This window comes from Eublepharis macularius, chromosome 5 (genome assembly GCF_028583425.1).
Source record: "Eublepharis macularius isolate TG4126 chromosome 5, MPM_Emac_v1.0, whole genome shotgun sequence".
Lineage (NCBI taxonomy): Eukaryota > Metazoa > Chordata > Lepidosauria > Squamata > Eublepharidae > Eublepharis > Eublepharis macularius.
The window spans coordinates 108,808,975-108,832,341 of NC_072794.1; the positions used below are offsets into that span (position 1 = coordinate 108,808,975).

A 23,367-nucleotide genomic window follows, 5' to 3' on the forward strand; every position below is an offset into this window, starting at 1 on the left:
CAGATTAATGCAGGCAGACACTTTTGTATTATTATAAAACTACTGAATACACAAACATTTTTTGCTGCTTTGACTTGTGTAACTATTTACGTGATTTTTTTAAATGTATGAAACAGCAGTTGTGTGAAGAAATGCTAGGCCACGACTTGTTTTCTTCGGTGCTTCCATAAAATTATCAAGCCCAAAGAGGGTTTTTTCCACAAAACAATTTCAACAAGCAAGATATGATGAAATCCATGTATGAAATTAGTAAAGACCAGGGGGAAGAAAATGTCAATTTAAAAAATCCACAAATTTCTTCTGTTAATGTAATCCTTAAATTAGGACATGATTATTCCTTCCCTACACTTGGGTCCATATGGAACATGAAAGACTCTGTGGAGAAAATGATGTGAAAAAAATAGTAATCCTCTCAGGCAGTACAAATTTACCTGCAACTAATATAGCCCCATACTGCACTCTGCTGAATGGCCACCTGCAGCTCTTGACAGTAATAAAAGTTGCTGCCACAGTTTAACACATTTCTAACTTTTTTGGTTTGTCCAAATGTGTATTGTATTTGTTTTTAAAGCACTACTTATGCATATAAAACAAACTGAAAAGAAACACATGCACCTCTGTGGTAGCAGTAACAAGGGAGTGGTAAACTTGCCCCACTCACAGTGCAATTGATCTTTTGCCAAAGGCTGAATTTCTCTGTGTGAAAGTTATTAGGCTGATATATACTTGACTGCTTCCTGGATTGCAATACAGCTTCCCAGTTAAAAGAAATGGTAGCTATAATTATATGCCTAATTTTGTTACTACTATTAAATAGTAGTAGTAATATTATTACTAGTATTAAAATATTGTTGACTTAAAGTGGAGATATCAGAATAGTGTAATTTAGGTGTACTTAAATGCAGACTTTTAAGATTAATACAGGTAGGGATCAGGGGAACTTCCTAGATAAGGAAGCACCTTATCTTTTAAAAAGCACCTTATCTTTAGGACAGAAGTATATATGATTATGCTTATTTGATTACTCATTCTGCATAAAGTGTTGATTATTCTCAACAGCAAGCTATGAACATACAGGTCAAGATTTTTTTAAAAAAAAGATGTTAATAACATAATTAGTACTATAAATTACATTATGTTGGTTTTATAATGCTCCTTCAAAATCATAATGACATTGATTTGATATGCTGCTCATAAAAGAATGAAAGATTATCAGTCTTAACTATCAATGAACTGCCATCCCAGCATTAAGTTATAACTTAACGTTTGTACTTGCTAAATGGTTTGCAGCTTGAAAGGTTATGCTGTAGAATGCAATTGTCTTTCTCTGGCATCTGCTGTGATCTAACTGGCTTGGAGCAATCATTGTGTCTCTCTTGCTGCGTGAATCTCAGAAAGCAGTGGAAACGATCTGTTCTGATGGGAGAAAAGACGCGTCTTCAGCTGCCTCACAAATTTCACTAGCCCTTGAGGCTAGTTCAGGCACATTAATAAAAGTTTTGCAATTGTGCTGCATTATGGTCACTTGCATTAATTCAGAATGGTTCATTTCTGCACAGAAGGCTGTTACGTGCTGTGATTTCTGCTTCTTCGTTTTCTGTGCAATGAACTGTTGCTGTCATCTAGTTTTTTCTTCCTAGAGCATTTCTTCAGCAGCATCTTCCTCAAACCTAAGCCTTGTGCTAGAATATCTATGTATCAGTATCTATATTGGAAAAGGTTCCAGTGGGGTATCCTCTTTAAAACAGTAACAGAAAAACTCTTATCAAAAGAATAATGTGCTTTACAGTAGGCTCTTACATAAAGAATCAACATCATCTCTTGAACTGTGTTTTTAAAAACTAGAAACTTTTCCATATAAGGCTGACAAGTGCAGTTACCTTTTTAGTACTATTTCTTAAAAGCATCCCTGAATTAATCATTCTTGTGTTTAATCACAAACTTTCTGGAAACTTGACAAGCAAGCAGCTTGTTGTAGGCATACTACATAATACTTCTTTTTCCTAACACAATTGACATTTCACCTTAATTAACTAAGCATATACATGTTCCTTTTGGTTGTTGAAATAAAACGGCAAGATGATATTGACCATACCCTGTGGTCAGATTTGATACAGGTCCCCTTTCTTTCTGTTCATTTTTCTTGAGTGCTACTTTTTTCCTCTGCAAATTGCAGCATGTTATGTGCACATGGAAAGACTAGTGTACAAGAAGCAAAGGGAATATTTAACTGCACCTGTGTCTGCTTGCTTCCAGTCTCTGCATTCTTCTGTCCAAAGCTATTATGTTGGGCACTGTCCAGGTGCTTCCCTCTACTGAGGGCTAACACTATAAAGTATAACTTATAGATATATTTAATTTGTAATCTACTATGGGGTTCATAAGAACACTTCCCTTTTTCACCGCTATACTTGATGTAAAAAAGGCAAAAATTCATTGTTTACCTCCACAACCAAGAAGTTGTACCTATTTCTTGTAAGGTTTTATAATTTATTGTGGATTTTATAACCAGGAATGCCATGAGTGTAGGCAGAGCACAGGGTACAAGTGAGACTTGAATCTATGCCTTAGACAGTATTGGATTGTTTTTATGTTGCAACATATTTCCTTCCTTTGTTGTACTGGTTCTGTGAACCATTTTTTAAAAGTTATAAATTAAACTCACTCACAACTATGTGCGTGTGTGTGCATATGTATTTATTTATTAAATGAAATTTTCTAGCTTCAGATTTTGGATACTGATTTGACTTTCTGTGGGTGTTTAAACTATGTACCTTTTATTGCCAGCCCTAAAATGTGGTAACGTGAAGTGACTGATATGTCAAACATTTTTACATCTACAAGCTATTTGCTTTGAACTTGGGAGCACACCTAGTCAACATTACTTGTACGAGTGCTTAAAGTGACTGAATCTTTTAAATGAACTGCTATTCAAAAAAATATCAAACAATAAGTTAATTCTGCCTTGTTATGCCTATTTAATACAGATCTGCATGGGTAGTAAGGAGCTGCAACTGGCAGCCCCTTGTCATTTCCAAAATTGTGAGAAGAGTTTAACAGGGTTTCATATAACCATAGGTTTTATATGACAAAACTCAATGCTTACACAAACAGTAGCACAGTTCCTTTACTACTGAGTTTCTTATTGTTTCCCACTAATAATACATTTCTTGTTTAGTTGCATTTGTTCCTTCTTACAAGAATTTTTTTTTAAAAAAGTTCCATGAGGCTGGCATAAACTTACCGTGGCGGTTTTTAAGACTACTATTTACGTACTCAGAAAATGTTTATATATTCAGTTCAAACAACCTGCAGAATTGCTAGTCTTCAATGGCCCATGATTTCAGAAATAGCTTATGCTTACTAGAGATATCTGAATATGATACACATTTTAGAGGCTTTAAGCCCTCTGAAGACACCCACAGCAAAAGTCTGTTTTTCATCTGCTCCAAGCTGAGAGCTCGCCCTCTCATTAAAGAGTCCTTTCCTGCTGCCTCTTCAGTGAAAGACAATTTTTTTGTATTTTGAGTTGGGGATCTGTCCTCGTGTCTTCAGACGTCTGACTGCCTCACGCATGTGTTTTGGCTGCAGAGGTGGTGATTCTCCCCACTTCTCACATACGTCTAGTGCTGGACAAACCAAACAAACGATAGCCCGTTATATCAGATTTTGAATTCAGTACAGCAAAAAAGCAGATGGCTGCAAACTCAGCCTTATTTCTACAAACATTTCATTTTAAATTAGTAGAGGCAATTGAGCTCTCTCTGTAGGACTTGCCATTCTGTCAACTAGTCATAATGTAATTTAGCTTATGGAAATGACAGGAAGTTGTCCTATATTTCTCTAATTTGCTTACATGTATTGTAACTTACATCAGACTCAAAGATAAAAAACAGTTCACTTGACTTATTAGCTGGGGAATAAAAATTATAACTTTAATACACGTGTGCCATTTAAGTTACTATACTACCCAAATTTACTAAACATTAATGCATTTCTGCAGCTATATATCCTTCCCTTCAAGGCAAATTTTTTTAACCTGACACCTGTCCTTAACCTGTTTATGAACTCTTCATCAAGATCTCAGATACTACCATACACTCTTTATCATTGTGATTAATTCAGATGCACTGGGTATGATTTCTCTACAGTTATCTCCAAATTACTTCATTTGTGGTCTCTGTGCAGTGCATCACACTTTGTTCCTGCATGCAGCTTGATCCCTTCCCAAAGCAGGAGTCAAACATGAGGCAGTCAACTTCTGTGGGCCTGCCACGTAAACCTGAGACAGCATTTATAAGTCTCAGAGTTGTGCTCTTGTCCCAGGCACAGCAAACAGCAGCCAGCATGAACCTCAGTAGACTGCAATTTACCACAACAATCACCCCAATTTTTAAACAAACTATTTTCACATTAGGCAGAAGACACAGGCCTCCAGAGAGGTCAGTGGGAGAGATTCTCTCTCTCCCAATGAAGTAGAGCTGAGGGGGAAAAGCTATGGAGAAGTTGCTTTGTGATGCATCCAGTGTGGCAGACAGTGCAACTTCTCCCCTGGATCATGTGAGTTTCAATCCTGGAGTGGAGGGATTTTTCCACACATATTTTGTAGCTCTAGACCTTTCTAAGATTCAGCTATGTGCAAAGCCTGACAATATGAATACACAGGTGACCACTCAAAGAACAATTATGGATAAGCAATCTGTTTACCATGAGCATACATTACAGGCTACAATCTTATTTTACATACCTTGCACGCATCCCTCCAGTCTTGTTTTTACAATGGGATCTGTTACTAGTTTATTTATATACTTACAGTCCACCTTCCTCACTGAGACTCGAGGCGGATTATACAGTTATTCCCAATTCAAGATGCTGGTACTGATCTTTAAAGCCCTATATGTCTTGGGGCGAGCATACCTTAAGGTCTGTCATATGATCCTACCTGTCCACTCAGAACATCTTCAGAGGCCTTGTTTCGGGTACCCCTGCCATCTGAAGCTAGATGGGTGACAAGCTGAGAAAGGTTCTTCTCGGTCATGACACAGAACTCCCTCCCTAGGGAGACTGAACTGTCTCCCTCTGTCACTGTCTTCTGCCAGCAAGTGAAGACTTTTCTGTTTTGTTTGGTGTACTCCTAGTAAACTCTTATTGGCCTTCCTCCCTGGTAGTGTTGTTTGTATGTCTATATATTTTTATTGCATTGTTAAATGTTTTACATATACATTTTAAATGCTGTTTAATTTTTAAATATGTTAATGCCTTGATGTTCAGTGCTTTGGGGGTCCTATTTGGGTGGAAAGGCAGCACAGAAATGTTTTAAATAAAATAAAGGAATCTAAATCTATACAGGAAGGTTGTGCTTGGATATTTACAGATTTCCCTCTTTCTTAAGTATAAATGAAATACAGAGGAAGTGTAATTATATTAAGAATAAACATTACATAAACCCTGAAGAACAAAATGTTGAATTCTTTACAACTGAACTTCCAGAGAACTGGTAATAGCAATTATCCCAGGTAAATTCTGCCTTTGCCAAGTTACCAAACTGCCTTCTAGAACATGCAAATGGCATGAAAAGATGGTTACTACCTTAATTTCAAACTGAAGTTTGCTAAGAATTATTCCATTCTGAAGTAATATCTGGTGCTTACCTTCTTCTACCACTTCTCCCACAAAGACCTTGGAAATTCCTGACATAGCAATGACCACATTCTGAGAAACAGAGGTTCCAGTAATTGATTGGATAAGCTGAGAAAAGATAAAGAGGCTGAACTTCTGGTCTGCATATGCAAGTTCTTATTGCTTTAATCTTGGAATACTGATGTGAAACAACTATTATGTTAGGAGTACAGAAATATCAATGTGCTTTATGGAAGACTTAAGTTAAAAATATATAGGCTGTACTCTGCATTCATATGCTATCAGCAAAATACCTCTCAACAAGTTCATCTGCTTATACAGATCTGGAACAGTACCTTACCCTTTTAATAGCAGCCTTAGGAAAAGCTGATCGCCGATACATCTCATAACGATTCAGTTGTTCTTCAGAAAAAGAAGAAACTAATATTCTGGAAAATCAAAGGATTATACTGGAGGTTTTTTAAAAGAACACTTTCACATCAAAAACATTTTAAAACTATAGAAATACATGTCTTGAGAAGTCAGCATTTGGGGAAAGACAATGGTATTACACTTCATACTATAAGTGCTCAGAAGAGGAGTACTGCACCACAGTGCCACTTGATAGTTAAATTTTATTATAGGATGTTAAGTTTTTCTTTACAGCAAATTGCTTTAGAATATCCTTTAACATCCACAATTAAAACAGTAGTTGTACAGCTACTCTAGTAAAAATTTTATATATTTACTTAATTTATACCCTACTTCTCTCCTCAATGGTGACCTAAAGTGGCTTACAACATTCTTGCCTCTTCCACTTTATCCTCACAACTCTCTGATGTAGGTTAGGCTCAGTGTATGTGACTGACCCAAGATTACCCACCAAGCTTTTATGGCAGAATAGGAATCTGAACCTAGCTTTCCCAGATCCTAGTCCAACACTCAAACCACTATATCACACTGGCTCTCATAACTGTAAACTGCAGTATTTATGTATTATCAGACTAAAACCCAAGTGTTGTAAATTTCTCAAAAATCGTTTAACACTAATGAAAACCATCTGTCATGTGACTGAAAAGACTTACTGCATTTTTTGAATTTCATCTTCGTCTACTTTGTGCTTTTTCTCTTTTTTCTCCTTTATCTCTATTTTTATTTTCTTGGCAGCACAGGCCTGTGATGTAGATTCATCCAATTCTCCAAGGACCAATTCTGAAGATTCTTTGCTTTTAATCTAGTAAAAAAGATTTACCTGACAGTTATGTATCTATTATACATCTCATGTATTAGTGATTTTATGTAATTGTTAAAACATCGTTTAATAATAGCCCAGTCTCTCACTATATCTTACATTTTTTAAAAAATAAAGCTTGTAAACAAAGTAGTTAAGTTGTTGATCATTATTTAATAATTGGTCCTGCTCCCCAAATTTGGCGTTTTTGTATATATCCCATTCCAACTGTAGATGTATGCCACTCACTATTAGTATGTAAATGTGTAAGAGAACAAGAGAATATAAATATATCCACCATTTACAGATGATGAGACAATGGCATACTTTTAACAACTCGGTTTTTATACCAAGGATATAGAAGGCTCAGAGCCACCCCTTCTCCTTATACATTGCTAAAAAGTTATTTGCCTGCAGTACCCTGTATCACACTAATTTCTAAAGCAGGGTGTCAGTAACGGGGCTGCAAAGGCTTCCTTAAAAACAAACATCTGTTTATACACAGTTAATCTGGTGACACATACTCACCAAAGAACAGGAACAATACAGCTATAAGCAGCAACATTTAGTATCCAGATAAGCATTTATGGTAAAGAAGAAACAAGGAAGGCAAACAGTGCACTGATCAATTGTATTTAGGCATAAGCACTTATGTATGGTGAGACACGGATCAACCTAATTCACTTGAGATTCAACTTCCAAGGACTTAGGGAAGAATAGACATGTATCCAGTAATCAAAGTTTTAACAAGCATCACGGGGGAAAAACAAACTAAAGATGAAGATTCACCCGCCCCCACCCCCCGCAAATATCCCTGATAAATAGGGTGGAGCACAAGGGGGGGGGAATCTACACCACTTCCGAGTAGAGGCTCAACATGTACTAACAGTACAACGCATCAGCTTTATCCCGCCCCCCACCCCTTCCCCGTGAAACAAGCCAGACAGCAAGAAAAATAAGTGGTTGAATGAAAGACATCCAGGATATTGCTCGCTCCCATTTTCGCTACCGACCTCTACACCATGCACCTCCCCTTTAACTTCCACGGGTTCTTTCTCCTGCCCCGCGCCCACTTCCACGTCAGACAGTTCAGTGGGCACAGAGAAAGAAGAGAGAGGAAGGGAAGCATCTTCCCGCTGAGACTCGGTTGCTTCCGCCATATTAGCCAGAAAGACTCGACTCTGTCGGGCTCTGATGACATCACCAAGCCGGCTTCTTCCTCCCTCCCCGGCATGTTTCCATGACAACACGCCAAAGCAGCAGGAGGGGTGTAAGTTGAGAGAACAGTGAAAAACGTAGAGGGTGGTATGCAAAGAACAGAGCCATTGAATAAGGGGGTCGTTCGGTATTCCGCTGAATTTTCTTTTTATTTTATTGGATATTAAGAAAAGAGATGGTGGATTTTTCAAAATTCTCAAGAGTTACATAATTTTAAACTAAGCATCGCGTGCACATATTAGGCACAGACTTCTGAGAGGGGGGAATTAGTGGTACCTTGTTCCTTATAACATTTCAGGGGAGCTGGCAATCAGAAAAAACATCACTGGAGACAACAGCACTATATCTCTCTTCTAATCGGGCACCTGTTCTTATAAATATAAGAGGGAGTCTTTATCTGGTGGTCTATGATGACTGGGCTGGGCATAGTTTTTTTTTAAGGCAAACCCAAAAACAAAATCTATGTAATGCCCCTTAAGATCAACTAAAATTACACAAAACAGTGCATAAGCTTTTCAGTTAAAAGGGAGCAGGGAGGTTTTTTTCAGGCCATTATCTTATTAAGGCTGTCTGTCAAATAATTCTAATACCAAACAGAACACAGGGGACCTTTAAAGGCCAAGACTTTAAGGGACCTGTGTGTTTGTCAGAGAGACATTTGATTGACCACTGCTCTTTAACATTCATGATGGAAGTTGTCATTGTTATCACCTTCTTCCTACAAGACCTAAGGTGTCTGATACCAACTCCTCCATGTACTCCAGTGCCTCCAAATCAGGAGGACTTTCTAAACAGCAGTCTTAAGAATACTTTCCACTGAGTAGAAGTGAGTAGGATTCTGACTAGAACTGCTTAGGATGGCTCTCAAAGATACTTTGAGATAATGTCCCAAAACATTTTTTTCTCCCCTCCTTTTAAAACAAGCATCCATCCTGATGAAGGGTTCTGGATAATTCAAAAGTTTGCATACTGTTACATGCTGTTTTTAAATTTTAATTTGAGCCAGCACAGCTACCTGGAACTTCTGACTTCTTTAAGGTGGTTATTAAAAATGGCACACACAACTACTATGACTGCAAAATTACTGAGAATCAATGACACACTTGCCTTTGGGCTAGGCTTATAAGATCCCGTGGTTGCGAATAGCATAAGGCCTGCTAAGCTAAGCAAACAAAAAGACTCATTTAAAAACTAGGATAGGTTTTTACCACGTTCATTGTGAGTAGAATGAGTTCACAACTGATCATGAAAAATAGGGGGTGGGAGGCAGCTACTTCAGTAAACAGAAACTACGAAAACAATCTGGACTAACCTGGTAGACTAGGGTTCAAAGTTTTCTTCTCAGATCCACCTCTTGCCTTTTAAATTTAATCACAACTTTCCACTTTTCTAAAATTAAACCAGGTTGTTTATTTGCTTCAGGGCTCTGGCAAAGATTCGTTAGTGGTTGATCATATCCCCATTAGAGAAATTTCTGGTAACCTTTTGGAAACCCTACGATGTTCCTTGCATGTTCATACAATCAGTAATTTACCATTGCAACCAGGGGTTAATGCATGGTTCCTATAGTTCTTATTCAATAAAGCTGAAAAGATAATATTTTCAAGCATGTGGATGCTGCAGGCAGGAATTCAAGAAGAAAATATATTATCTTTGTTAAAATTAAACATTAAAATTATTGCAATGTTTGTGTATGTATGTATGTCATTTATAGTCTGCCTTTCTCACTGAGACTCACGGCAGATTACACAGTATGAGATTAGTACAATCAGTATCAAGTACATTTCAATACAGTATAAAGGACACTTCCATAAACAATGCCATAGGGTAAACAGATACAAGATTAAAGGACATAGTAGTAGCAAGAATCCAATACAGGGTAGAAAAAATACTGAAACAGAATATAATTCTAGGACTGACATTAGACAACATGGAGCACAGGTGATACATTGGAGTACATATTTAAAGCAACAAATAATATGTAAGGCAATATAGTGATGAAGTCTATGGTCCCTAACTCATTAGCGAAGCATCTGAGACCCCATCCCTACAATACAGCGCTCTCATTTGAGTAAAAAGCCTTTTTGAATAGTTTGCATTGTTTACGGAAAGCCAGGAGAGTGGGGGCTCTCCTGACCTCCTCAGGTAGGTCATTCCACAGGATAGGGGCCACCACAGAGAAAGCTTGTTTACGGGCTGCTGTTGACTTCACCCACGTACAGCCTGGCACCTGCAGGAGACCCTGTTCAGATGAGCAAAGCTGCCATGGAGGAATATAGGGAGGGAGGCGGTTCCATAGATATGCTGGACCAAAGCCATGAAGAACTTTATATGTAATAACCAATACCTTGAACTGAGCATGGTAACTGATGGGTAGCCAATGGAACAACTGTAGGATGGGAGTGAAGTTCATGCTTCTGCTCACTCCTGTTAACAGTCAAGATGCAGCGTTTTGCACTAATTGGAGCCTCCTAGTTAACTTAGATGGGAGACCTATGTATAGAGCATTACAATAGTCAAGCCTTGATGTTACCATAGCATGGATCCAAGTGGCCAGGTCAGTCGTGTCAAGATAAGAAGCCATCTTCCAGGGTAGAGTGAGGTTTATGTTATTTATAGTCTGCCTTTCTCACTGAAACTCAAGGTGGATTACATTGTGGAAGTCAATAGGATTGACAGCTAGGACATTCAATAAACAACATAATAGGATAAAGATTGCAGAAATATGAAACAAGCATAGATCTAAATGCAGATATAAAGCACTGCAAAAACAAAACAAGTAATTTGACAGGACATATTAAATGACACAGAATATCCCAATAGGAACATATCCACACCACAGACAGTTCCCAGTAGTATAGTCTACAGTCCCTGTCCCTTTACCTTTGAGGTTCTGCCAAGTAACCCTCAAAGACTTCACTGCATGAGTCCAGGAACTGCATGACTTAAAGCATTTTATTTGATAAGCTACTAGCTCATTCCCTATTACAATCCTTGCCAGGAATGGGGTTTCTCTACAAGGACATAACGTATATAGGATTCTAAGCCCAGCCCCAGAGTTCCCACCCCCCTTCAGGAAACAATTAGCTAAGTTTAATAAATGAACAGCAGGACATAGCAGAGATGATGTGTGATGTCATGAGGCCTAACTTCTCAGGTGAAAGAGAAACCGCAGGGAGAAAAAGACAACAGCAGGCTGTCACATTCCAGGCAGAGAACAGCTTCTAACATCAGGGCCACACAGAATCAAACAGGCCTTGCAGAGTAGGACAGGAGACATCCTGATATCACCAAGACATCTTTCTGAGCCATTCCTTACAGCACAGGCCTATTACCTAAATAAAAAGCTCACCTAAATAATTCAGTTTTGAATAGTTTGCAGAAAGCCAGAAGAGTGGGAGCTTTCCTGACCTTGTCAAGAGGCCATTCCATAAGGTGGAGCCACTACGGAGAATGCACATGTACAGGCAGGTGTTGATTTTGCCCATTTGCAGGTTGGTATCTGCAAAAAGTCCTGTTCAGATGAGTGAAGCTGCCATGGCAAGAACATAGGAAAAGACGCAGACCCGAGACCATGAAAGGCTTTGTATTTGATAACCACAATCTTGAATTGAGCTGGATAATTAATGAATAGCCAATGGAGTGACTGCAGAATGGGAGTAAATTGCATGTTCCATCTAGTTCCTGATAATAATCAAGCTGCAGCATTCTGTATCAGCTGGAGTGTCTGAATTGTCTTTGAGGGGAGACCGATGTACAGTGCATTACAGTAGTCTAGTCTTGATTTTACCATGGCATGAATCCAGGTGGTCAGATTGGTTGCGTCAAGATAGGGAGCCATTTTCTAGGCCAGTTTGAGTTGGGAGAAGGCCTTTTTTGCAGCTATATTTATTTGCTTCTCTAGTAGTAGTGCTGGATTCAGTATAACCCCTATACTCTTGACAGAGTCAGAAAGAGTCAACTGAATCCCACTGAAACTGGGAAGCATAATGTCCTTCAAGATCTCTGCCTTTCAAACCAGCATCTCTTCTGTCTTGTCTGGATTACATTTCAATTTGTTTCCTCTCAGGTATTTGACCACAGTGTCAGGCAGTGACTCAGTACTTCTACTGCATCATCAGGAGATTTGGACAGCGAGATACAGAGCTGGGTATCGTCTGCATATTGATGACATATAATTCCACAGTTACAAATGATTTCTCCTAAAGTTTTTACATAGAGGTTGAATAACAAGGGGGATAAGATTGTGCCCTGTGGAACTGTGCAAGGTAATTCCCACACTGGTCACCAACAGCAATCCTTTGAATCCATTCCATGAGGAATGATTTAAACCAGTCCAAGGCACATCCCCAGATGTAAGCAGTCATACCTTCTCTCACAGTGAAAGAACAGCTTATGATTATGAATATGGACATATCATAAGCCTTTTCCCTCATGTGCTTCAAGCTGCCTGGCTAAGCAGAATGGTTCCCAACTCCTGCTGGAGATGGAAAAATACTGGAATGTGAGTCATGAGGTGATAGTATCATCCCCACATCCCGAAGATATGCAAAGATTTAAGACAAAATTGGTCTTCCACTAGCTTCTTCTTTATCTCATCCACACCCTTACAAATCTCCTCTCATCCTCCTTCCCAATCTGGGCTATTCAGGGACCTGATAAGCCCTTCCCATCCAAATATCATGGGTCATCAATCATTGATTTTTTACCCATAGTTCCTCCCAATATGCACAATCATACCTTTTCCAATTTAATTGTCTCAACTCTGGAGACAGCCATTAAGCTATTGTTTAGGGGGCAGAAGATTCAATCCTGCCCCAGGGTATTTACCACAGTACAATTGGACTGCCCTGCCATGTGTGCTCAGTGTGTGTATTCTGAACCCATGCATGCACCCTCAGATACGTTTGAGCTTTCCCCTCTTCTCTCCATGAGATGCTGGTCATCTTCACTGCTGCTTCCATAGAACCTTCCTCTTCAAGACTGGTAACTGTATCCCTACCCTGAATCTCTCTCACTCTTCCTCACTGATTTTCTAGTTAGCCTTGTGTGTGTTGTATGCAATTGCTTTTTACTGCCCCTTAATAAAAACCATTCCTGTTGAACATCTGCCTGTTTACTTGAGAGTTCTCTAAGGGAACAATCTTGGTATACATTGGTGGGGATCCTGTTAAGATACCCTCTCTCATTGCATCTCCTTGTATACTAGTTCCCCCAACTCGCAAGGAGACCTTCAGGGTGACACTGATACCAACTTCTGCCTCCAAACACTTCAAAAGGATGTCATGGTCTGTCATTTCAAAGGCTGCAGATAGCTCCAAGAGGAACAAAAAAAAAAAGTATGGCTTTGTTTATATTCAGACAAAGGCTTCAACTAAAGCCATCAGAGTCATCTCTGTCCCATAGGCTGGCTTGAAAACCGATTGAAAAGTGTCCAGAGCATCGGTGTTATTTAAGACCTGGAGTTGGACAGCTACTGCTCTCTCAGTCACTTTGCCCAGAAAGGGCAGATTAGAGACTGGGCAATAAGTGACCACATCATTTTTGTCTAGGATGGTTTTTAAAGTAATGGGCAGATGACCTCCTTTTTGATGGCTGAGGGAAGATGCCCTGAGTTAGTGACTGATTTATCATAGTCAACAAGGATTCATTTATGTTGTCTTTACAAGATATTAGTAGCCAAGATGGACATGGATCCAGTGTTCAGGTAGTGGCCTTCACAGCTACCAGGATCCTGTTAACATCTCTAATTGTAACAGGGTCAAAATGATTCATAAGCCTACCAGATGGTGTATTAAGCATTTCTTCAGCTTCGCCTGTATTATAGTTGGTATCCAGATCAGGGCATATTTGAGCTATTTTATCATTCAAAAAACTTTGCAAAGGTGTCACAGCTAATTGTCCATTCTTCAGTCTGTAAAGGTTCAGATTCAGGAGTCAGAATATGTTGAGATATATTATTATTATATGTTATTAATATGTTTTATTGTTATTAATCCTGGATCCACATCAATTATTAATTGACTTCTGTAGTAGAAGGGAGGAATGTGTCTCTTCTTTAGTAAGCAGGAAGCCACATTATGTGTCCAGATTGGACCACAAAGGAATAATCACATATAATTTGAAACACAATGGGAATAACTACTCTTTTACCCTTCATCAATGGCAAATCTAGCAACAATCAGGTAATACACAACTTGGCCAATATGCATGGCTAGAATTGGCCATTTCAGAGGTCCATCATAGCTCAACAGAAGGAGTGGCAGTGTTCAGGGCACCTCGTAAAGTAATAGCCATGTACCAACAACAGCTTAATAGGACATGGAGAAGTTGGGAGGCTGAAAACGGGAGACAAAGAGAATAGGCTATTTTAACTGGCAGGTGCTACCCACTGACAGCTTTTCCAGCATCTTCCCCCATCTTTCCACGTGTGACTTTTTAGCCAGGAAAGAAACGACGTTACTCTGAATAACCATGTTAATTACTCTGAATTATAAACTATGCCCTGGTCACCACAGCATTTGCCTTTGTGTTTGTTTCAGCTATTGTTGTGAATGCTTTATGTTCAAAAGACAAATATGCTGAGCATGTTTTTTGTCGCAGGAATGTTTACAAAACAGACACACACACCCTACCCATGTGACCTACTGTTTCTGGAAAGAGAAAGGGTTGCTTTGCCAGGAAGACAGACTGCAATAAACCTTCAGCACCAACCATTCCCCTGAGGATTTAATCCCTCCCGCCTTCCCTTTTCATGATTCCAGGGTTAAACGTTCAAGGGAGCAGGAGATGACACATAAACTTGTAAAGATTTTTTCATACATCACAGCACGTCTGTGCAGAAAACATATTGTTGAAGGCTTTCACGGCCGGAGAACGATGGTTGTTGTGGGTTTTCCGGGCTGTACTGCCGTGGTCTTGGCATTGTAGTTCCTGACGTTTCGCCAGCAGCTGTGGCTGGCATCTTCAGAGGTGTAGCACCAAAAGACAGAGATCTCTCAGTGTCACAGTGTGGAAAAGATCTTTTCCACACTGTGACACTGAGAGATCTCTGTCTTTTGGTGCTACACCTCTGAAGATGCCAGCCACAGCTGCTGGCGAAACGTCAGGAACTACAATGCCAAGACCACCGCAATACAGCCCGGAAAAAATATTGTTTAACGTATCCGTTTTAGAATTGCTACTGCTCTAGTTTCACCATTTCTTCAACTCTATTAGATTTCTGTCTGTTTTTTAAATATTTACAAATTTGCATTTATAGATTCAATTATGTTTATTGAAACGTCCTTGAAATTGACTGTACTACATCACAGTGTATAATCCGCCTTGCGTCTCAGTGAGAAAGGCGGACTATAAAGAACGTAAACAAATAAATAAATAAGTCTCTGTTTATATATACGGCAGCTGTGTCCAACCCAACTGCAGCTTCCCAACACGTGCACACTAGCAAAAATACCTGTGTGTAAGATCGCCCCTTTACACTTCAGTACAGGCCGATCTAAAAAATAATACTTTCCTGATTGGAGAGATCTTCTGTGGTGCAGAAGGGAACCTTTTCTATCATTTGCAAAGCTAAACGTGACGAGATTCTATTGTACTATTCTGCGGCGAAATGCAAACGATCTCCTCACTTTGCTTCGCCTTACCTCATCTTGTAAAGCGGCAAGCACGGAAAGCAGGAGATTCGCCCGTGCGATCCCGCCGTTTCCTCCGCTTTCCTTGCGGACCGGGGGGGGGGGGTGCGGTCTCCTTGGCCCCACCCCGGAAAGACGCGCCGGCTGAGGGGAGTGACGGCGGCAGCGAGGGAGCAGTGGAGGCGGGAGGGGGAGGCTGGCTTCCCGGGCTGAGCCCGGGCCATGGGGAAGGAACAGGAGCTCCTGGAGGCCTCCCGTACCGGGAACCTGCCCGCAGTGGAGAAGCTGCTGTCGGGCAAGCGCCTCAGCTCGGGCTTCGGCTCCGGTGGCGGCTCCGGGTCCTCAGGGGGAGGCGGCAGCGGCGGCGGTAGTGGCGGCGGCGGGGGGCACCCGCTCTCCAGCCTGCTCAGGTAGGTTCTTGCCAGGGGTGTGGCAGCGGGCCGCCGAGGGCGCCCGAGCTGCTGTGGCTGAGGCTGGCAGTGAGCGCTGGGTGCCTGGCTGCTGGCCCTCGGGCGGCTGGGGGTGTGTCTCGGCTGCTGCCTTGAGGTGCTGCTGCCCGTGGATAGAACCGCCGCCTTCTGAAGGTACGCGAGCCCCAGGCAAGGGAGAGGACCATGCCGTTGGGTTCCGCGCCGGAGGTGTTGTTGAGCGCCTGCAGCCTTGGGAGGCGTGTGGTGCCATGGGTTTATTTTGTTATTGCTTTGCAAATAGGTGTGTGGAGTTCCTATGAGGCGGCTGTGGGTGTGTAGTTAGCATGGCTATTTCTGTCTTCCGGGTTTCCTCAAGCAAGTGGCTTTCAGCTGGTGAATTGAGGTTCTTATGGTAGGCAGAGGCGTTGGCGGGGGTAGTTCATTTGTGCAAGATTTTCTTCTCTTTTCTTTTGGGAGACCAAAGGAAACATAAGGTATTTTGAGCCTGGTTTATGGCTGAAATGTGGCTGGGTCTAGCATGAAGGGGAATCCTTTGTAAAATAAGTTCCTCTTATAAACCAGGTTATGGATCTTTTTATGGTAATAATTGTATTATTAGGTAAGATTGGTGACATATAAAGATGTGGCATTGCAGGCTTTTCCTTATGTCTGCTTTGTAGCTTTTGCCCCAAAGCAGATTATGCAAGAAGCATACCACCATTTTCTACTTTTGTGACTTAAAGGAACCTTAAGAGTGGGGGTGGGAAAATAGAGTTTGTACTCAAAGAAGGACAGATGCATGCTGTGTAAGCTTAAATGGATCTTATTTGATAATGGTTCTGAAAAAGTTGACAGCTATTGCAGTATATTTATTTTCAGGTGGGTAGCCATGTTGGCCTGCAGTAGAAAGTACCTTACACCCTTATTTTAAATACGCCTGCCACCTTCTTGCTGGATAAAACCATACATACTTCCACTTCTAAATGTATTTGAAGAAGGGAGCTTTGACTCTTAAAAGCTCATGCCCTGGAAATCTAGTTGTTCTTTAAGGTGCTACTGGACCTGAATCTTGCTCTTCTGTGTTTATTTAAAATACTTTTATGTCACTTTTCCACCCAGCTTAGGGTCCGGTGGTGAACAATTAAAAAAAAATTAAAACCAACTTTGCAAATATATGCATATACAACTAAGACAATTAAAAACAACAGTTAAATGAAGCATAATGGGAATGAGGGTCAATACATTATAGTGAATTGTATTGTTCTCCGTAATGTAGCTTCTCCCAGATGGGAGCCAGGGTGGTGCAATGGTTAAAATGTGGTTAGGTTAGGACCAGGGAGACCCGTGTTCCAATTCCTGCTTCTCATTAAACTTACTGGGGTGAACTTTTGCCAGTCATTATCTCTCAGCGTAGTCTGAGTTGCTGGGATAAAATTGAAGAGGGAAGACTTGTGTATTGTCCTGAGCTGTTTGGAGAAGGGTAGAATACAAAAGTTCTGAAGAAACAAAACAGATACTCATCTAGACCAGTATTCTGTTTCCCACAAGACCCATAGGGCGTAAAAGCAATAACATTTCTTCACTATTGCTCTCCAGCAACTGGTATATACTGCCTTTGAACATGGAGGTTCTGTTTAATCATCATGACAAATTGCTGTTGATAAACCTGTTCTCTATGAATTAGCTGAAGTGGCTTCCAAAGGAATCAGGCAGTCACAGCATCTTGAGGTATTGAATTCCTTAAGTGAATTCACTAAGCTAATTCGTTAAATGAAAAAAGTAGCTTTGCCTGTTCTGAATCTGGTGGTGGTGGAAAGTGCTGTCAAGTTGCAGGCAACTTATGAGACAGCCCCATAGGTTTTCCAGGCAAGCGGTATTCAGAGGTGGTTTGCCATTGCCTCCCTCTGCATAGCCTTGGTGGTCTCACATCCAAGTACTAACCAGGGCTGACCCTGCTTTCAAGATCTGATGAGACTGAGCTAGCCTGGGCCATCTGTGTTCTGAATTTATTACCCATCAATTTTATTATGATAAAGTTATTTCATAGCTTTCTAGCCTCCTTCATCCTTCTCATTGCCTTAAAAAAGTGCTTCCCTCTTAGACTGACATTTTCAAGTTTTCTCATTCTACAATATTCTTGTGAGTTGGGGAAAGCAGAACTGTATATAGTATCCCAGATGTAGTTACTCCAGAGGTTTGGCATTGTGCCAATGGCTGTTTTATTTTCAGTTTGTTCCTTAATGATTCTTCCTATGAATTTTGCCTTTTCCCCTGTTGATGCATGCTTAAGTTGATATTCTCACTTAGCTATTCACCATGACCCAAGATCTCTCTCTTGGGTAGTCATTACCACTTTAGACCCTGTCGAAGTATGTGTGAACTTAATTTCTTGACTCAACATGCATTGTTTTACACTTACTTTGAACCTGTTTGCCATTTTGTTCTCCAAGCTCTTTGCAATCTGACATTGCCCTCAAATGTGACATACTACCCTTCCTCCTATTCATTAATTCATTTTTATAATTCTATAAAATCTTATTGGAAAGACATAGAATCAATATATACAGAAGGGAAATCCCTTCAGGAAAGCATTTGGAACAAAATACAGGAAAAGCACAATCTGTTACAACCAACCAATTCCTTAATAGAGATATTAAAATTTGGGACACCAACAGGGCCAGACTAGTCCCACCTGTTTCCTAGATTTCACCCTTTGTGGTGCAAAAGTAGTTTAGACCAGCAAGCCTGAACTTATTCAATTGGTGGAGGCAGAACAACAAAATAAAAATTTGACTACAAAAGGCCTAATACACGAAAAAGCACATTTGGAAAAGAACTCCAAATTGCAAATTTCATGGTTTGAATATGTGCAAGTAAAACACCTTATAGAAAGCCAACAGGTTAAAGAAATCCTAAAAACAACACTTACAGACTTTGAAAGATTGATAAGCTGGGACATGGGTTGTTATAAGGAATGATACTTAAAATATACCACATTCTATTGGAAGTGAAACAGGAAAACAAAATTCTTTCTTATCAAAGAATTTGACAGAAAGAGTGCAACATTGACCTATCAGAGGATAACTGGAAAAAGATTTGGCGCTCTCATAACTTTACATCCAAGATTATCAATATCAAAATGTAAACAGTCAAAATTCTTATGCACTGGTAACTGACACCTGTTAAATTACATCATATAAGCAAAACAAGCTCTCCTAAATGTTGGAAGCTATGTGATGAAGTAGGAACTTTTATGCACTGCTGGTGGTATTGTAAACAAATAAGAAACTTCTGGGAGAATGTAATCAAAACAATAGAAGCCATCACAGGGTATGCGTTACCTAAAACACCAGAGGTTATATTGTTGAATCTTTGGTCAAATCCTTCCATGCCAAGAACTAGAATCAATCTTATCTCACCCCTACTATCAATAGCCAAATCAGTTATTGCTTCCAAATGGAAACAAAAAAGTTTGTCCACAGTCACAAATTGGAAAGAAAGATTGGAAAGATTGGACTATTTCATAACAGAAAAGCTGGAGGACCAAATAGTCCAAATGGAACAATAAAAACTTAACTCTCATTTCTTGGAGCAATGGTTTCCAGTTTTGGAATATCTAACTAATAATGAATCCATAAACCAAACATCTCCAAGAATGGAATACTATCAAAGGCGGGCATATCTTTGAATTTTTTCTTAGAATACTGTATAGTTGTACATCTGTAAGTAGTTTGTAAGTATACTGCTTTGTCAGCATTGCTATATTAACGTTAAGGAGACAAGAATTACATATTCGAACATTATAAATCTGTTTAATGTTTATTAATTGTTAATGACTGTAAAATTGAATAAAATATAAATTAAAGTTTTATTCAGAAAAATTTGTTGAAAGCTTTTTGGGATGTTCAAATATATGATGTTTTATCACAAACATGGCACATTTGAACAATGGTTTTTACACTTTCATTTCTCTGTCTGCAGCCCATGAGAAGCCCTCAGTGTGCAGACAGTGTGGAATGCAGCATAAAAGAAAACTGCAAGATCTTCTGTGATTCAGAGTGGAGGGGGCATGATTGCTACTGATTCCTCCTGGTTATGTCTTTGATGCTTAGGGGGCTTAGGGGGGCTGCAATGGAGAAAGAGAGGAAGCAAAAATAAGTTCTCCGAACTTGGCTGTGTAAGATCAACCCAATTTCTATCAGATCATCCCATCCATGTGCTTGTTATTATTCCCAAAGAATTCCAAACTGTTGGTGAAGTAGGACTTCCCTTTTTGCTTATTTCCCTTGTTTTGTGCTGATTCTTCCTCAGCGTTTTTTCTGTATACGTAATCATTCTATGTTTAATAATGCTTTCCTCATTAGGCCTTTCATTTCTTTGTTGTGCCTAGATCCTTCTTTAACTATTGCTGATATGTTTGCTACTTTCTAGTCCTCCAATAAGGGAAGCAAATTTTAGTGAAAAGCTGTAGATATTTCTGGTGTCCTGTTCTTCTAATGCTGCTTCCTTCTCTTTCCTTCCCTGTTAAAGCTAAATGGCTACTTGTTTAATTTCTTAAGCTTTCTTTTGTGTGGTTTCTGTTACAAAATACTGTGTGTATAGTCTTGACTTAGCTATTTTTCTGTGATTAAGACAGGGTGAGTGAGTAGACATAAGTTAACTTCAGGATCCTTTTGTAATTTGTAGTCCTATAAGGGTAATTTTCATCCAGTCTTGCTGACCCTCTCTGATAGTATTTGTGTTTCATTGCCAAGCAGCTGGGAGCCTGTGTGATGTCCTTATGAAAAGTGAAGAAAGCTACTATTGTCTTAAATAGTAAATTCTAGGCATTAGGAGACAGCCAAAAAGTGTGTGTGTGTTGCTGACCCTTCCCTTGAGGAAGTAGAAAAGTGAGTCTTATACTGTGGAACACTGAACTTTGCAAAAACTCTGAAACACATCCAAAGTAGAGTATAACATCAGGTGCCATTTCAGCTCAACTTTTCCCAGTTTCCCAGGTAGGAAGGAGGCTAGGGACTAGCCCTTGAAGTCAGCTTGGCCGAAAGACAAGGGGTGCTCAGCATGACTTTTAAATGTTTGGACCTGGGTTTCTAGATAAGAGTATTTGCCAAAGTAGATAAAAAGCTGTGCGCTTCTATAGCAGCTGAAGTACAATTAATGTATGTTGTTTGCGCGATATACACGGTGCCAGCTAAGATCCAAACCACCATTGAGCTTTAACTTGTTCTTTTAAGTACTGTACAAATATTTAAGTACTTCTTTTATTTTGTCTAAAGGCCTTAATAGACCTTCCCTTCCTGTGACTTTCCTAGGTTTCTTGTATCCTAAAAGCCAATATCTGATCATAAGTACAAACCAAAATCCTACAGACATTTAATGTGAGTAAACCGTTGGCCTCATGAGGAGTGCTTGTTTGCATTTGAAGTTAAGTGCATAATTCTTGGAATTGGTTAGAGTCTGTGACTTGGCATGTAGCACATCCTGTTTGGAAGTATGGCTTGAATATCTGAAAGGATGGAATTGCTTGAAGTTACTGGGCTGGAAACTGAAAACGGAACTATTTAAGAGAGAATTGGAATTTTTACAATGTTGGGGAGTCTAGCCTGCTCACCACAGATGGTGAATTAGCTTGCTGAACTTCCTAATGTAAGCTCAGGTCATCCTAACCAAATACCTCTGTTACCTCTGATATGCCAACAGTAGGGCTATTGTAAGCTTATACTTGCTCTGAGATGCCAGAATGTTGCTTGGGAAAATATTAAGCAACAACCAGAGTTGGTGTAGGTTCCTCAAAATGTACTGTATGTATTGATGGAAGAAGAGAAGCGTTTTCCATTTTCTAATTTGGCCTGCATCTTTGAAGCAAGAGCAAAAAGAAACTTTTTTTGAGGTTGAAAATAAAATGTTTTGAGGTTCATCTTTGATTTTCATGACTAGATATAATCATTCTTTGTCTTATAGAAGGGCTATGCCTCTTGATCTGCTCCCTTGTTGAGATAGGATGAAAATGTGCAGATGACCTCAGTCTTTTGAATGGAATGCATGTATAACTGCTTTACGGTTTTGTTGCTTTGCTATGTTGTGGTTGCCCTGAAGTATAGTATTATTAAATATTGTTCCTTGTTGCAGAACTATTGTTATAGCAGTCAGCCAACTTATTTCCTGTCTTAGGCTGTGGCATCTCCAGCTTCTTGGGTTTTTCCTGTTTGTTTTACAAGCATTCTGAAATTGGCACACTACAGTGAGTATACTATTGAAGTTAGTATCACTTTGGTATAGAATACTACCAATAAATGAAGGATTTTTTTCCTGGAGCCATGTGGTTTAGATATTGACAGTCAAAAACTGAGATGTCAATTGCAAAGTATTCTTGAGCAGTAAGACATTTCAGCTATCTTTGCATAATTCATGTAAAAGAGGATTTTCTTACAGTCTTCCTATATCTTGAATTTGAAATTGGATGTTTCTAAATGAATGCAAGAGGGCCAAAAGAAATTCTTATCTTGTAGGTTAAACTGAAATTTGGCAGAATATAGTTATGTGCTGAGGAGGAAATATTAGGTTTAAAGAATGCAAATGGAAGTCAAAAGTGTCTACTATATATATTACAACTTTCTTATGTGTATTTTTCGGTATCATTACTGCTATTTTTGATTAATGACAAAATCTGCAGAAAATTTGTCCTACCTGTGGCAATGCAGTTCTGATCACTCTCAAACTCAAGTTCTGCTGTGTCCTTAGCCCACAAAACTGTTTTAAGGATAGCATATCTAGAGCATATCTAGAGCATGAGTCCAGAAGTATCACTACACGTTTTTTTTTTAAAACTACTGGAGTTAGTATGGCTGATCGTTAGTGAAGGAGCTGTAACTAGGAATTCCTTAAATTCCCATACATGTTTATTTACTTATTCATTTATATCCCACCTTTTCCCCCAATTGGGGACCCAAACAACTTATATTGTTCTCTCCTCATTTATTCTTACAACAACCTTGAAAGGTAGGCTGAGTGTGTGTGACTGGCCCAGGGTCACCCAGCAAGCTACAGTAGCAGAGTGGGAATTCAAATCTGCAATACTCTAACCACTACACCACACTGGCTTTCATTGTGCTTGAACATGCTTATCTATTCAATGCCTCTATAAAGCTAAAAGTGGGGTGGTTTGGGAGTAGAACTGCTAAACATTTCTCTGTGCTGATAGAGCTACTTGATTTTTCAGCTGTAGCAGAATTTAAATTAGTTCATTTGATGCCTG

General features: G+C 39.6%; 2 protein-coding genes across 4 annotated transcripts in view; one reads left to right on the forward strand and one right to left on the reverse strand.

Annotated features, from left to right (window-relative positions):
- Positions 1–2,680: 2,680 nt before the first annotated feature.
- On the reverse strand, positions 2,681–8,020 carry TAF11 (TATA-box binding protein associated factor 11). The gene is made up of 5 exons (XM_054979901.1): positions 7,864–8,020; positions 6,705–6,853; positions 5,981–6,068; positions 5,652–5,748; positions 2,681–3,629 (listed from the first exon to the last, which is right to left on the reverse strand). The coding sequence occupies exons 1-5, from the start codon at positions 8,008–8,010 to the stop codon at positions 3,499–3,501; spliced, it is 612 nt and encodes a 203-aa protein (XP_054835876.1). The 5' UTR covers positions 8,011–8,020; the 3' UTR covers positions 2,681–3,498.
- A 7,891-nt stretch (positions 8,021–15,911) lies between these two features.
- ANKS1A (ankyrin repeat and sterile alpha motif domain containing 1A) overlaps positions 15,912–23,367 on the forward strand; it is a 196,130-nt gene continuing 188,674 nt past the window's right edge. For all 3 annotated transcript variants that reach the window (XM_054979581.1, XM_054979582.1, XM_054979583.1), the window contains exon 1: positions 15,912–16,112. In XM_054979581.1, coding sequence (XP_054835556.1) covers positions 15,925–16,112 — 188 coding nt within the window. In that variant the 5' untranslated portion in view covers positions 15,912–15,924. The remainder of the gene's footprint in view (positions 16,113–23,367) is intronic.

Excerpts from the sequence above, each read along its gene's own strand:
- TAF11 (XM_054979901.1), bottom strand. The coding sequence starts at position 8,010 with ATGGCGGAAGCAACCGAGTCTCAGCGGGAAGATGCTTCCCTTCCTCTC. Across the intron at positions 6,854-7,863 it reads GGGAGGTGCATGGTGTAGAG|ATTAAAAGCAAAGAATCTTC; the intron begins GTCGGTAGCGAA and ends CTTTTTTACTAG. Across the intron at positions 3,630-5,651 it reads GGGAGAAGTGGTAGAAGAAG|CACTAGACGTATGTGAGAAG; the intron begins GTAAGCACCAGA and ends TGGTTTGTCCAG.